Source organism: Mesocricetus auratus, unplaced genomic scaffold (assembly GCF_017639785.1).
Source record: "Mesocricetus auratus isolate SY011 unplaced genomic scaffold, BCM_Maur_2.0 Super-Scaffold_100007, whole genome shotgun sequence".
In the NCBI taxonomy this organism is placed as follows: Eukaryota; Metazoa; Chordata; class Mammalia; order Rodentia; family Cricetidae; genus Mesocricetus; species Mesocricetus auratus.
In genome coordinates this window covers 23,612,544-23,629,361 of record NW_024429191.1, presented here as the reverse complement: position 1 = coordinate 23,629,361, position 16,818 = coordinate 23,612,544, and the positions used below count along the sequence as shown (strand labels likewise).

The 16,818-nt window shown below is 40.3% G+C and overlaps 1 protein-coding gene across 2 annotated transcripts in view; it reads right to left on the bottom strand.

Annotated features, from left to right (window-relative positions):
* Positions 1-1,243: 1,243 nt before the first annotated feature.
* The window catches only part of Pwwp2a (PWWP domain containing 2A), a 40,810-nt gene continuing 25,235 nt past the window's right edge, over positions 1,244-16,818 (bottom strand). The window contains exons 3-4 of one of the 2 annotated variants that reach the window (XM_040748475.1): positions 6,945-7,064; positions 1,244-3,475 (exon numbers count right to left, since the gene is read on the bottom strand). In XM_040748475.1, the coding sequence (XP_040604409.1) occupies positions 3,462-3,475; positions 6,945-7,064 (134 nt within the window). In that variant the 3' untranslated portion in view covers positions 1,244-3,461. The remainder of the gene's footprint in view (positions 3,476-6,944; positions 7,065-16,818) is intronic. The other variant, XM_040748478.1, reaches the window with a different exon arrangement.

The window sequence follows — 16,818 nt, the reverse complement described above, 5'->3', positions numbered from 1 at the left end:
GGGACTTAGGCATGCTAGGCAAGGACTCAACCATGACCCTTGTATCTTGGGCAGCTTAGACTTCTGTAGCCCAACCTCAATTAACAGACGTGAACCGTCTGTCCTGGTTCAAATCTGTTTTCTTTTTCTGATGTGCCTGTCTTCACAGCACTGCAGCCGATTTGGACACATTACACTGTGCCCAGATACAGAGGCTGGGCCATTGCTAAGTCTAGTCTAGTGACTCATGTCACAGTAGTGGGCCTACATCTAACTTCAGCAGGTGGAACTGAATTGAGGACAGCCTGGTCTGCATATTAAGACCCTGTCTCAAAAATAAATAAGTGGCTGATGAGATGGCTGGTCTTCCAGACGTCCTGAGTTAAATTCCCAGCAACCACATGGTGACTCACAACTATCTGTAATCAGAAATCCAGCTCAGGGCATGAAGGAAGTTACAGCAGTCCTCAGAGGTCAGGGCTGACAGGACCGAATGAGATAAAAAGTATTTAGATGCTGAGGACATGGGCTGTGCTAGCTGTCCTTGGGACACACTGCTGCATGGTTGGAGCACCCCCAGAATAATGTGCTATCATTAGTTTCACCCCATGAACTGATCCAGACTCCAGCAGCACTTTCTATGGATATTTAGCTCAACTGACTCCAATATTGTTTGTGAGTAAAGACTCCATATAGCCTGAGTATCAGGCAGCCTTCTAAAGGTTTGCTTTACTAAAATGGGGAGGTCTACATCAGTCGCGCGTGCGCGCGCGTACACACACACACACACACAAAAATCTCAATTTCCTGATGGGTTTTCAGAAACTAATTTTTCTCCTAACAACCAAGAGTTAATTTCTGGTACACAGATCAATCCTATAGGCTATGATAGAAATCAGTCTGTTTGGGTAGGCCTCCTCCTGGAGGGAAGGGGGCTTAAAGATGGTATGTATTGGATGACCTTGAGTTATAACCCTGAGTGCTGAGATTGCAGGCCCTGTGTGCCATCAGAGAAACCCACCAGCACTGTGTACTACCCACTCAAGGCAGGCTGTTTCCATCAGAAAGCAGTCTGCTGTGTGCTGGCCTATCACACTGCAGTCGGCCTCTGCCTCTAGTCAGAAGAGACCAGTAAAGCCTCTTAGTGATCCTCCTTAGGATGCAGTACTACTTCCCAGATCACACAACTCAGCTCAATTTTAAAGTCGTCTTGTTTTTAAAGAAAAAGAAAAAAACACTTTTAAAGGTAATGCCTAAAAATATATAAATAAAAAAAATCAAAGACTTTATTGGATACCATTACACAACATTCTTTAACATTTAACTCTGAGCAGATGGAAGGTGAGAAACAATGTAGCATTCAAGTCTACAAATGAAATAGGCCTGTGAGGATTTGAAATACAGACAAAAGGTAGCATGAAGCAGAGCTTAAATATTAAGCAACTAAAGCAATAAAAATGAAGTTGTAACATGGTAGGCATAGATTTTAAATACCACCAAGTGTCTTTTTTTTTCTTAATGAAAATCTAGTTTGTAATAAAATGCCTTTAAAGATTTGTCATGAGGAAAAAAAATATGTAGATTATTCAAACCTGATCTCTCCCAGTGCTTCTGCCTTCTTAATATTATTTTTGGTCAATTCCATCTCTCTACAAATAAAGATTTCTAAAGCTTAAAGGTCTTCCTGATACAGTCCGTGCATACTCCACATGACTGGGAGACACCTGGTTCCTGAGTGAGCATAAAAGTTACTGCTGGTGTTGGGGGTCTAAGACAAGACTGACCCCAGAGCCCGGAAGCGTGCTTCAAGTCTTCTCCACGGCTCCCTGCTGTTACAGTTCCTGAGCCCATTTGACAAGATGACGTCATGATGTGGAAGTCTCCAAAGAGATCATCGTAAAATGCAGTCAGGACTTCCCAGCACTTGCAGTATGTTAGGATCTGAATTAAGCTCACTAGACTCCAGACTACCCGGCTTTTCTTCTTGAGTTATAAATCAAATCACAGTCAGGTATATTAAACGATTTAAAAATCCCACCCAGAGCATTTGCTAATCCTGAGCAATGGGCTGTTGGGTAATCTCACCCACACAGAAAGATCACAGAAAGTGAACTCTTGAGCCAAGTGCTCGCTTATCAGTTTGTTGTGTTGCTTTGAATGATTTTTGTGAGTTAGTTTCTTTTTTTATTTTGGCTTTTTTTCTTTTTGTAGTAAGTAATCAATATGGTGTTATCTTTCTGGTTTAAAAAATAAATCAGTATTGCCACTAAAAATCTTCAGTTTTATTATTAAAATTACGGCACCATCAAATATAAAATATTTAAAAATGTAGTACTAACAGGTCCATCTGATTTTCTCATGTGTTCTCCATTCATTAAACAAGTAAAATTAAGGATTTTCATAATATGTATTTAAACAAAGACAAGGAAAATCTGTGGTCTCTATTAAGAATTCATGTTCATGCACCAAAAGTTTAGGCTGTTTGCAAGGATCTGTTTCTGCCACTTGTCTCCCAAGGCCAAGTCTTCCCCGACACCTGCGAGAACTTCCTGTACCAGAAAGAAGTAGGGGCTTCTTGCAATGGGAAGAGGTCCAGATCAACACTGATGCTGTCACCTTTTTAGAACAGCGCCACTCAGTAAGGGGAGAGGCGGTAATAAAAGCTTGTCCAGCTCAGGAGAATTATGAGCTAGTTCTTGGGAGTGTACGATTTCATTCCAAAATCAACACTAGCCTATCCACTTGGAAGTCAAAATATGAAAAGGTAAGAATGTAGTTATGAAAATGTGCACATAATGTTAAATACTAGTGGCAAATAAATACATCTTAATATGCTCTAACAAGCAAACATATATTCAAGATAATACAGCCCTGTTTTATTAAAAGAAAAGATCCACATTTTACTTGTGGGTGGGGCGGGGCACTTAATCATCCTTTCAGCAGGATGTCTTCTCGTTTCTATGGGCACCTGAAGGAAACACTGGCCTTAGCACAAGTGACCATTGCTATTTCACAGGAGCGCCATTTTAAACACACCTCTGCTCACTTCTGAATTGATAAACATAATCCTTGGAGAGAGCACAAAGGTTAAGTATGCAAAACAATTCCACATTTCTGCACCATCCCATGCCTGATAAGCCTGTCCAAACTACTGTTCACATTCAAAAGAAGCTACCATCAGCGACTCTTCCGCGTCACACTTGAGTGCATCACCTTTCTCCTCCTCATGCACAATTTATTGCAGTACTTTGTTTCTTTTATATATATATATATATATATATGTATATATATATATATATATATAAAATATTCCCTAATACCTTTTCTCCCATTCAGTCTACTCTCAGAGTGCCCTATATAAATGACTGGTTTTAGCCACTGCTTTAACATTTACTTCTTAGTGCAGCTTAAAACTCCAATCTTATCCAGTCCTGATGCTCTTGTTCTGTCACTGTGGTACACGTCCAAGAAACCGCAGTCTGTTAATGTCTTTGTGCTGAAATACAATAAACAAAAGGAAGACATGTAGTTAAGCACAGGTAATATGTGAGAAAAAGAAACCCTACAGATTGTGTCTTTTAAATCATGTATTTGACGTTTTAAACACAGCCGACTGCCATTCTACACCAGTAGAAGCATTGAGTGTTTTATCTGAGCACATCTGTCCAAATTCCAACACACATGGCTATCCTGAGTCCTTTTCTTAGGAATATTTTCGCAGAATTTTGACCTTTTTCTTTTGTTTATTTTTTTCAAAGCAGATTTCTTTTTGTAGGCTTAGCTGTCCTGGAACTCACTCTGTAGACCAAGCTGGCCTCAAACTCACAGAGATCCATCTGCCACTGCCTCCAGAGTGCTGAGATTAAAGGCCTGTGCCACCTTATGTTGCTATTTTTAAGTTACAGTATATCAAAGTAGAAGAGACAGACTCCTAGGGAACACCAGCCTTACCCTGGCAGTTAACCTGCAATCTTTTTTAAATATACTTTTAGATAGGTCTCACCTTGGAACTCTGGTTGGCCTGAAACTCATCGAGAACTGCCTACCTGTGCCTTCCCTGCTGGAATTAAATATGTGAGCCACCAAACCCAGACCTGTCCCCCATTTCCCGTTTTTTGTTTGTTTTAATTTGTTCTTGTTTTTTGAGACAGGGTCTTTTGTAGTCCAGGATCACCTCAAATTCACTATATTGTCAAGGCTGACCTTGAATTCCTATCTTCCTTGCCTCCATTACCTGAGTGTTGAGATTAAGGTGTACACTATTAAAGCTAGCTGCTTAGTGTTAAGCAAATCAATATACATAACCAAGTGATATTAGAAATCAGGTATAGGGTGCAGTATACTATTTACACAAAGCCACAAGGGGCCTGGGGGGGAGCCTCCCCAGAGTCAGACACATCAGAAGGCAATGAGAGTGTTATTTTATTACTAGGTCACTTAGTGCACTGACCAGTGCCCCTTATTACACCTGGCCAAAAGGACGCCAGACACAACTGGCAGACAACATGGCTTATAGCAGGCATTGCCATGCAGCAGGGTCAGACTGCCCACATTAGCAAACAGCATGCAAAGGAGTGGGCTTCCCACTACCCTCCAGTCCTTAGCTGTGCCCTCAGAACTGGAGCTTGAGACCCGGGAAAGAAAGATGATCTTGGTATCAAATACATATTTTAAACCAAAGAAAATGCTATTTCAGTGGACTAATAGAACAAACAGAATGCAGAAAGAAGAAAAAAGCACTCATCTTTCCCAACGTATATATCAAAGTCAGATCTATTCCATAGCTTGACAGATTTGATTTATGTTATCTTCCTAGTGTGACCATGGTTCATTTGTTCTGGTCATGTAGGCCCTGAGTCAGGGCCTATAAAATAAACTCCACAGAGCATTCTGTCCCGTGTCTTTCAAACAATGAAAAAATGACTTCTGGCCAAAATATTGCCAACCTCATGGTGAAGGGCCCGGGTATTTGTTGTTTCTGAAAAAGGATAATTAATGAATGCTGATTTAAAATACAACTTTCTGAAAATGAAATGGCTACAATAGTAAGACACAGACTCACAAAGAACCTCAGAAATGAATTGCCCTTTCATAAACTAAAGGAAAAGGGGGCGGGCAGTGTCCCAACTGTGCCTTTTAAAATCTGGTTTTGCCAAGCATTGGTGGTGCATGCCTTTAATCCCAACACTCAGGAGGCAGAGGCAGGCGGATCTCTGTGAGTTCGAGGCCATCCTGGTCTACAGAGTGAGTTTCAGGACAGCCTCCAAAACAATACAGAGAAACCCTGTCTCAAAAAACCAAAAAAAAAAAAAAAAAAAAAAAAACTGGTTTTAACGTAAAGCCTACTGAAATTCAGAACAAGAAAGCCAAGAACTCCTATAAGTACAGAAAGCCAAAGACTACTACTCCCTCAATAGATTAAAGTGGCTACCATGCCTATCTATTTAGGCAAGAGTTCAAAATTCTTATACAATATTCAATGAACCAGTATCAAGGCTATAGGTCACATGCAATGATATAATTCTCCAGAAGCTACACAAACAGTAAATCAAATAATCCTGGTCTGTCCCCTATGCAGAAGACTAGGTCTTTTGTTTATTACTTTTTGTTCAAAGAAAGTAATAAAAGTTTGGGAGCTAGGAACATAACTCAGTGGTTAAGAGTACATTATAGTTCTTGCAGAGGACCTGAGTTCCCTTCCCAACATTCACATCAGGCAGCTCCCAACTGCCTGTAAAACCCAATCCAGGGGACTTAAAGCTTCTTTCTTCTGACTTCCAAGCACACATATATGTGGTATACAGTCACACACACACACACACACACACACACACACACACACACACAAATGTAATAGACATAAATAACAACATAAAAAATAAGTTCAAAGGAACATCCAAAATTCCTAAACCCCTTCTACCATGTAAGAGTCCAAAATCAAACAATTTTATACATTACCCATTAAGTCATATATAGAAATAGATTATAACCATTGTGATCCTGTCTTATCACCTGTAAAGTTCTGATTCACCTTATGTAAACGACAATGAGTTTTAAGCTTTACTTTCTAAGTATTCACATACATGTTTGTCTCTTTTTCTTTTTGGAGACATGATCTCACTATGTAGACCAGGCTAGCCTTTGAACTTAATAGATTCACCTGCCTCTGCCTCTAGAGCACTGAGATTAAAGCCATGTACCACCACACTAGGCCCCACATACATATTCTTTTTTCCCCCTTTTCCACTTTTTGGTTTTTCCAAGACAGGGTTTCACTATGTAGCGCTGGCTGTTCTGGAACTCACTATGTCGGTCGACCAGGCTGGCCTCAAACTCACAGAGTTCCACCTGCCTCTGCCTCCTGAGTGCTGGGAATAAGGCATGGTCCATCATGCCTGGCAACATCCATACTCTTACACCTTTTTCGCTCTTTTTAAAGACAGACTCTCAGGCTGTCCTCAGACTCACTAGAGCAGATGACGATGATCTTGAGCTTCTGACCTTCCTGCCTCCACCTCCTGAGTGCTAGAGTTAGCAGGCTTGTGCCACCATACCTGGTTTATTCAGAACTCTGTGGAGCCACTCCACCAACGAGCCACATTCCCATTCCCTATAGTATTATAGGTACAGTAGTAAGCAACAAAGAAGGTAAAGCCAAAAAGATTGAAAATAACCCGATTTCCAGGAACAACCAGTTGCCATCTAAAATAAGCCTACAATGGAACAGTTGATTATCACCACAAGGTTGTTCTCAATACAGATACTAACAGAGGGTTCTACTCCAGAAAATGTACTTTCAGTTCCTGGAAATGAGTAGCTAGAGGAAGTACACCCAACTACCAAGGTCAATGAAAACTGAAGAGGAAACTAAGGCATCTTTTGAAGGCTAGCCTAATCTACTTCAGGTGGTTAAGTGAGGATGCGGTGCCCTCTTCACTTCGTGGCAGGGCTTAAGACAGACAGACCTGCCCGCTTCACTGTTAACTTCAATGCTCCCAGTCTGAATCCACAGTGGTCTGTCAGACACTGTAAGGGAGCAGCAGGACTCGTCACTGTCTGATGTAATAGCTGCCATTTGTTGAGACCTATGGTAGAAAAAATCAAGTTAACAAAAATAGAGCAGTCAGTTAAGTTCTTTTTAATCTATCTAACAAAAAAAGTTAAAAAAAAAAAAGACCAAAATTAATTTGAATCTTCCTAATGGGTTTATTCTGGATAACTTGCTAGCTTCAAACAAAGCTTTGGTACTACAGAGCCTCAATAACCATGTGGGTACTCCAACCATGGCCAGGAGAGGGCACTCTTGTGTGCACATCCCAGTAGATGCAGAATGTAACCTGGCAAGATGCCCTCCAATAAGCCTATAAATTAAAGTGGAAAGGCTAACTCACATTTTATGTCCCTGAGAAAAATTAATAAATAAATAAGTTTAGCATCTAACACTAACCTGCTCTTGGAGCAGTCTCAGTCTGGATGGTCCAGAGGGCTGAAGTTTTCACCTCATACATATTACATCATTTTGAAGCTCAAAGACCATCAAAAGCCCCTTGAATGCTAAAGATCTCCCTTGCATAGCTTCAGGTTCTAGCTGGTTGATAAACTTTCTGAGAACAGAACCTTAAATGTTGAGCATAATTCAAATGAAAAACTACTACTTTTAAAACTGTTGTTTTGCTTCAAGTCAGGGTCTTACAATATAGCCTGGGGCTGGTCTAGAATTCTGTGTAGCCCAGGCTAGTCTCAATCTCCTGCCTTGGTTTTCTAGGTGCTGAGATTACAAGCACAAGCGAGCACATCCTGCTTTAAATCTTATTTTTAAAGGTATTTAATTCTGTGCTTCTATCAGCACAGCAAGCTCAGGGATCATTCACTTATTATTTTTTTATTAAAAGTCACAATCAGACCAGGCAGTGGTGGCACAAGCTTTTAATCCCAGCACTCAGAAGACAGAGGAAGGTGGATCTCTGTCAGTTTGAGGCCAGCCTAGTCTACAAAGTGAGTTCCAGGATAGCCAAGGATACACCAAGAAAGCCTGTCTTGAAAAACCTTAAAAAAATAAAAAATCACGATCAAGCAGGGTATGGCTATGCATAGCCTTAAATCTCAGCAAAAGCAAAGGCAGCTGGATCTATGCATTCCATGCAGGCTTGGTCTACACAGCAAGATGAAGGACAGCCAGAGCTGCATAGTGAGGCCTTGTCTCAATAAATTAATTAAACTTCCAGATTGGAAGCAGTAGAGCTGTAAATTGTAAAAGCTTCTAAAATAAGCTGTCCCAACACTAAAAAGTCCAATGTATAAACACAATTACCTCTGATTCTAGTTTAGAGGAAAGTAATTCTTTAAGATGAGGCTCAATAGTAAGGTTTTACACTGGAATCTGGGTGTACTGTTAACTGAAGCAGTGGCAACTACACAGGAAGGAGGAGCCAACACACTAAAGGGGAATGTCCATCATGCTTCCAAGATCAGCTTCCAACCACCACCTAAGCTGAGGAACTATGGACAGTGGATAGACACCGAGGGAGTTAGTCAGTTTTCTCTCTTCCCTCCCCCCCCCCCCCCCCGGTGTGTTCGTGTTTCTTAAAACAGGGTCTCTCTACGTGACCCTGGCTATCCTGGAACTTGCTATGTAGACCAGGTTGGCCCAGAACTCAGATATGTCTGCTTGTACTTCACAAGTGCTGGGATTGAAGATATGCACCACCATGTTAAACCCAGTCAGTTTTCTCTAAGGGTAAAGCCCTAGTAGGTCAATCATGCTCCAGTAAGTGAACACCAAGGGTTATAATAAGAAATAAAAATAAATTGAGCCGGGCAGTGGTGGCGCACGCCTTTAATCCCAGCACTCGGGAGGCAGAGGCAGGCGGATCTCTGTGAGTTCGAGGCCGGGCTGGACCGATAGCCTCCTAAACAATACAGAGAAACCCTGTCTCGTAAAAAATAAAAAAATAAAAAAACAAAATAAATAAATAAATTGAAAAAAAAAAAGAGAGAACATGCAGTTGGTGGATGGATCTCAGAGCAGTTACGGGGAGGGGGCAAATCAAAATAGATTATACACATGTATGAATTCCTCAAAGGCTTTTGTGTATGAGCATTTTCCCTGTACATATGTTACATATGTGTACCACATGCCTGCCTGATGGCCATGGAAATCTGAAGGTGGCATTGGATCCCCTAGAACTGGAGTTACATATGGGTGGTAGGAAAGAAACCCAGGTCCTCTGCAAGAGCAACAAATGCTCTTAACCACACTGAGCTCCAGCCCCAAGTGTACTTTTAAAAGAGAATTGGTCTTTGATTTTATGTAAACAAGCAGCAGAAAGATCAGGAGTGAGCTCGCCTTTCCTGTTCCTTTTTTCCACTGCAGCTCTTAAAATACTACATAAGGACCGATAGCCTCCAAAACAATACAGAGAAACCTTGTCTCGAAAAAAACCAAAAAAAAAACAAAAACAAAACAAAATACTACATAAAACCTAGTATGCCTAGAGCATGGTGCTAACACTGAAGATGAGCTTCTTCCCCTCAATACTTTCAGGGTCTTCAAATTTTCTTTGGAAATTTACCACCAATGCAGGGTATCTACAAAGAAAAGCCAAGGAACCCTGCCTAACACACCGTAAAGGGAAAGATACCCCCATGAAAAGGCAGTGATCTCAAGCTCAGAAGTTACTTGTTTTGTCCTCTAAAATAAATCCTACATGCAACAATGGTGCTCTCCTAGGGGCAGCAGAGATCAAGAAGCCAATCAGAAGAGAGTAAGTACACAACCACCCTTGTAGATTCTGTGAAAGTAGGAACATGAGGCAATACTTAGTGCAAAACCTGAACTGAAAAAGTGAAAGATTCTGTCTATATGCATATATCTATAATTCTATAAAACACATTATAACTATAAATTCTAATACAAGTATGATGCAATGTGAGCAAGAAGGAAATGCAAAAGTGAAGTCTCCTGGCAGAGACATTCTGGTTTTCTAACCAGTTACTGATTACAAATCGCACATATCCTTCCCAGTATACTTGGACTCCCTTCAAGAGGTGCCACTCCCAGGCAGATCCTACACTAAAAACCTAAGTGGAGGGAGAAAGACTGATGATACATACATCATGTTTATCATGTTGATTAACAGCATCTCAAAATGAACCATGAGTAACAATGATTATCTAATAGGAAATGTGACCACGGCACACACATATTAAAGCCAGGTATTTCCTCCTAAATCTCCTACTCGATACATGTGTACACTGACATCCACTTTTCACCACTTGTTAAAATTTCAACTTAAAAGGTGACAAGTGCAACTTGTAGCTCCTTTTAGGGCTCTGCTAACAGGACTGTGCACATGGAGACCCAAGCTTGGATTCTTCTCCTACCTCTAGAAAGGACTTGGAATGTGCAAGGTTTTACATGTCTGAGTCAGTCGTCCTCATTCATTTACAAGTAGATGATCATTTCTTTTATGTCCATACACAAGAGCCTGTGTGTGCAGGTCAGAGGACAACAACAGGTATCAGTTCTCTCCTTCTACCTTGTCCCCAGAGGTCAAATTTAGACCGTCAGGCTTGGCAGCAAGCTCCTTTACCAACTGCACCACCTTGCCAGCCCTAGATGAACATTTCTACTTACGCCTATGCTTACTGTGAGCAGAATGAGAAAATATGAGATAGTCTTGAAGTATGTTAAGTTAAATATGATACTATAATGAACTTTAATCATGGTTTATTTATCTCATGCATAATTCCCACGACCTCCAATAGTTAGCCTCCATAAATGCCAGCTAAAACCAGCCAGTGTAGCAAGACATGGTGGCAAAAACTGTAATCTCAACTCAGTGACGTAAAAGCAGGATCAACAACAGTTCAAGACCAATCTCAAAACAAAACAAAAACCACCCAAACACCCAGAGAATGTATGCTACCTGTAGTTATTTGTTATTAATAGTAACAGATAGTAAGTATTAAAAGCTACCAAAATGAGGTTTCTCTGCTACACATGAGTGGCTGGTAATATGAACAGTATTTACACAGGCCTTGTGCCAGGCACTCTTCTATTGCTGTAAAGACATTAATTACCAAAATTACTTTCTGAGGTGGTGCTATTCATTCTCTCCATTTCACAGATGCTAACAATGAGTTAACTTGCCTAAGATCGCAAGTTGTAAGGAACAGACTGAAATGAGTCTAGGGCATCTGGCTTGAGAGCTCACACTTTTAAACCTGTGCCTAAAAAGTGAAAAACAATCTTCTTGGTTAGATAAAAGCCTGCTGTCAAGCCTAGCTGATGCCAAATCGGTAGTGTTCAAACTCCCCTCCATCACTGCTAAGTTACTCTCTCGTTTCCTCTCATCTGGATGGCATGCTTCCCTTCCTACATAAACAACCTCTTTAAGTAACAAAAAGCTGCCCTTGCATTTTTCCAGAGGGACAAAATATGCTCCTCAGACTTTGTTTGGTTTGATTTTGCTTTGGGGCACACAAAGTAAGCCAGTTGTAGTCGTACTATGTAGCCTGAGCTAGCCTCAGTTTAGGATCTTCCTGTTTCCACCCCAGGTTTCTTCAATAGCTTCTAGTAGAATCGTACATGAGAGTTAAACAACGATTATAAATTCCTCGAACAGTTCAAAAGACACTCCTGCTAAAATTTACCAGGCATTATAATTTGATGTTTTGTTTTTCTAGACAGGTTTTCTCTGTGTAGCCCTGGCTGTCCAAGAATTCTGTAGAGCAGGCTGGACTTGAACTCAGAGATCTGTCTGTTTTTTCTTCCCAAATGCTGGGATTAAAGGTGTGCACCACTACTATCAGGCATAATTTCTTTTTCTTTTTGAAAAGCCTAACACTCCAAGCCTAGTGTGGTATAGCTGATGCCTGTAATTACAACACTCAGGAGTAAGAGACAGAAGGCAGAGACAAGAGACAAGAAAGTGTCAAGTTTGAAGTGAGTCTAGGCTACATGAGACCTTGTTTCAAACAACAAATACCCTAACATATTTACACACACAAACACAGGGAAAGAGAGAGAGAATGTCCCCCAGCACTTTGGCTATGAAGGACTTGCCTTTCCTTGTAGACACAGATACCAATATTGATATTATGAGGTTTCTCTTTCCCTTTTTTCTTTAAAACAGATCCATGTAGCCCAGGCTGGCTTTAAACCTGCTATTTAACCAATGCTTACCTTCCTGACTGAACTTCCTGCTTTTTACTTTTATGAAACAATGTAGAGTCTGTCTTCACATCTCTATAGCTGGGCATAGTGGTTCGGGCCTACAATCCTATTACTTCCAACTGTCCAACCTCCATTATCATCAAAGTAACTTAAATGGCTCCATTAGTCACAAAAATTATCCAAGTAATTGTTACTATTTGAAGATTATTTAAATTAAAAATTACTTAACAGGCAAATGTAGTCATTAATTTACCTCACTTTTACTAAAGCACAGCTGCAGTCTTAAGTATAATGTATGGTAGGTAGCATGGCTAGGTGAGAATCTCCCCATGCAGGGCTGCAGGCATGCCTCAAGGAGTCCTGGAAGCAAGCACTCCTAGTATCAATTCTCAGCACATTTAACATTCTATTAAAAATACAGATTATAAGCCATTCTTGAAACCCAGCATTTGAGAGCTAAGGCATGAATTGCCCTGGGCTAGAAACTAGTCTGGGTAAAACAAGAAAGAAAAAAAGAAAAAGAAACAAATTCAAATTACAGATGGACAGTGGTCATGTCTCACAATGCAAACATACTTAATACCTTTTAAAACGGTACAACTGGGGGCTGAAGAGATGCCTTAGAGTTCCAAGGCTTGAAACTCCTCATTTCCTAGCACCTACACTGGGTGGCTCACAATGACCTACAACAGCCGCTCCAAGACTATCTACCCTTTTAGACTCTAAAGACATTTGTACATGTGGTGCATGTGTGAGCCCACACACACAAATATATTTTTAATTCTACAATTAAAATGGTTTTAAGGTGGAAGACAGGGGTTAAATATGGTCTACATAGCAAGGCTATATATACAATAAGATCCTATCTAGCTGCTCTTCCAGAGGTCCTAAGTTCAAGTCCTAACAACCACATGATGGCTCATGACCATCTCTAATGAGATCTGGTGCTCTCTTCTGGCCTGCAGGCATACATGCAGGCAGAACACTATATGCAAAATAAATACATTAATATTAAAAAAAACATTAAAAAAAGGACCGTATCTAATAAAAGTGGTAAAACTTTAGACTGGGTATAGTGGCACATGCCTGTGATCCCAACACTCAAGGGGCTCAGGCAGGAGGATCACTGCATGTCCAACCAGCCTAGACCATATAACAAAAGATGCAAATAGTCCCCAAATAGTAGATTTTGGAAAATGTCTATTTAAATATGCACAAAATTTTAATTCACTTTAATAAGTCAAAGTTATTTCTAACTAAAGACACAGGGAAAGTAAAGGGGGAAATTCCAGCTGGAATGCACTACAAGGACAAGCACCACAAAGACAAATTTAAATGGTGCCCCTTTTGACTACAGAATCAATTATCATGGCAAAAATATGCAAATACTCCACAAAACTCTAATAATGCCATTATAGCTGAATGAAGGTCTGATTATAGTAATTGTACATAACCTATAGATACACAGTAAGAGCCTTTTGAGTCAGAACCAGGTAGAAATGGTAAACACAGCTTGGCCACTTACTGTGGCCTGGAAGGAAGTGGAATGTCATCAACCCAATGTTGGTTCTCAATTCCAGATATTTACATTACAGTGTTTATAATCGATATATTAGCACAGCCCCAAAGCAAAAACTGAATTTGTCCCTCCTTAGAAAATGACTTTTGCCGGGTGTTGGTGGAGCACGACTTTAATCCCAGCACTTGGGAGGCAGAGGCAGGTGGATCTCTGTGAGTTCAAGACCAGCCTGGTCTACAGAGTGAGTTCCAGGAAACAATACAGAGAAACCCTGTCTGAAAAACCAAAAAAAAAAAAAAAAAAAAAAAAAAGACAATGACTTTCACAGTCAGGTGGTGGTCACGCATGCCTTTAATCCCAGCACTCAGAGGAGGCAGAGGCAACAGATCTCTGGGCATTTGAGTAGTTTGTTTTACAGAGTGAGTTCCAGGGCAGCCAGAGCAGTTACATAGTTACATAGAGAATCCCTGTCTCAAAAAAAAAAAAAAAAAAAAAGGAAAGGGAGGGAGGGAGAGACAGGGAGAGACAGGGAGAGACAGGGAGAGACAGAGAGAGAGAGAGAGAGAGAGAGAGAGAGAGAGAGAGAGAGAGAGAGAGAGAGAGAGAGAGAGAGAGAGAGAGAGAGAGAGAGAGAGAGAGAGAGAGAGAGAGAGAGAGAGAGAGAGAGAGAGAGAGAGAGAGAGAGAGAGAGAGAGAGAGAGAGAAAATAAATGACCTTCACTGTCTCTGGCCAATTCCCTATTGGAAACCATCACCTAACATAAATCCTTGAACTAAAACCATAATTACTAACATTTCTAGACATGTCAGTGTGCCACCAATTCAGCACAAACCACAGAACATTCACAAATTAGATGAGAAAATCTACTTTTAAATGTATACTATAAATTTCTGATTTCTGCTCAGTTATTTGGTATACAGGAAAACTGGCCCTTTGCAATGTCTGAACATGTGTTTCTTTAAATAACCAACTTTAGGAGGGCATAGCCTCTCTTAATGGGGTAAAACTCAGACCCATTAAGACATTTACCTAAGCTGATTTTAGTTCCATTTCCATGTTGCCTGCTTACAACGTCTCGAGACCTAAGTTCCTGTTTGTTCCACTTAGTACTAAAATACAATTGCCATCACTAACATTTTGTTCCCAGCAACCTGTGTTGGTACATGCCTAAGAGCTCAAGGTTAGCCTGGGTGATATAGTGACTTTTGGTATATCCCAGGCTACGTAATAAAATCCTGCCCCAAAAGAAAGAAGCTCAAGGTAGAGAGTTGAGGCCAGCATGGGATACATGAAACAAAACATTTAGGGACAAGCCATCAAGTCACAGATATCAGACTTGTGAATCCTAGTCTCTCCGACTCCTCACAAGACTCTTCAGGTCTCCTGTTCTGTAGAGACAAACTAGAATTAAATAAACCTCTCTTCTATGTGACCAGTACACTTCCTGTTTCCCCAATTCTAAAAAAATGAAAACATACTTCTGAGGTTTAACATTTCTAAAGACACCATTTAATTAAAAGTTTTCATTTATTTTACATACCAGTTTCTCCTCCCTCCTCTCTTCCCTGCCTCCCCCCCTTCTGTCTCTCCCCCTATCTACTCCTCCTCTGCTAAGGAAGGAGCAGGCCTCCCATGGAGTCAACAAAGCTTGTCCTTTCAGGTTATAGGCAAGACCACCAAGCTCCTCCCCCTGCATCAAGACATTCCTGCACAGGGAATAGGTTCCAAAAAGCCAGCTCATGTGTCATGGACAGGCCCCACAACTATAAAGATACCATTTTTACAACTTTCTCACTTGATTTCTGCCCTTGCTCATCCTTGTCTATTAGCCAATTTTCTTACATTGGAGATTTGTCTGAGTCAATTTTCTCTCTGCAAGGAGAAAACAAAACAAACAAACAAAAAAAATGTCCACTTGGGTTATTGCCATAAAAAACGGTGTTCTTTATTTTCTCAGAAAAAACTTAGTATCTCCACTTGCAGTCAACACTACATGGTCAACTGGCTTAGAACACTCTACTGGAAGACTTTTTTAAGTCTCTCACTATGCAGCCTAGAACTCACTCAGTGGACCAGGCTGGCCTCAATCTTAGACAGATGATCAGCCTGCTAGGATTAAACCTGTGTACTAGTACACACAGCCAAATGCAATTTTTTTGGTCAGGAATTCATTATGTAGCCTGGGTGATCTTAAACTCACTCAAATCCTCTTGCCTCCATCTCCCAAATACTAGGATCAACAGAACACACCACCACAACTAGCTGAATGTTATTTACATACTCCACAATCAGATTATATTGCCCTTGTAGCTTCTAATATAGCACACATGGTTTATGCCAAAAGGTACATTGCCAAAGCATCTGACTGTATTAACAAAACCTACTTTCAAATTCACCATTACAACAAGCAGCCCAAACCACTACACAAGCTTTAAAATTAAGTTTTAGTGATTCTTGCTTAAATCGATTTTTCAGAAATACTCAAATACTTTAATCTAAAACAAATACTCAGAAACTAGAAAGATATTTCCCTTATAAGCCCTCCATCATACCGTGAACTTTCAGCCTGTCATAATCAGATCATTTTAAACCGTTTCTGTTTGCAGGAAAGAATATGTATATTTTTCTTTTATTGTGTGTTCATTAAAATCAAAAAGCATTGACTAAGTTCCTCCAAAAAAAATCTAGTATTTTTCCCCAAAATAATCAAGTATCAAGCTTAAGGAAGCTAATTTCCTAATTTCATTAATATTTATTATTAACTAATATCTCACACTGGATTACTTTATAAATCCACAAAAAGTTTACCTTTTTATATCTCAAGTAAGTACCAAACTGAAATTGTATCAAATTTAGAAAACAAAAAACAAACAAATAAATAAAAAGGAGCTTGGAAGCAACTTAATTTTTGAGATCACCTTGCCTCCACAGGTAGTGAGACTACTTTCCCAGCACAGAGGAGGCAGATGCAGAGGCATGAGGTCAGCCTGGCCAGCCAGAGTGACATAGTGAGACTCTCTCAAAAAAAAAGAAAAAAAAATCTTAGTAAACCGGGAAGTTAGGTTACTAGCCCCAAAAGCAGTGATATCTGAGGCAGAAGACCAAACAGAGCAACCAACTACGATTCCCTAATTTTTAAAT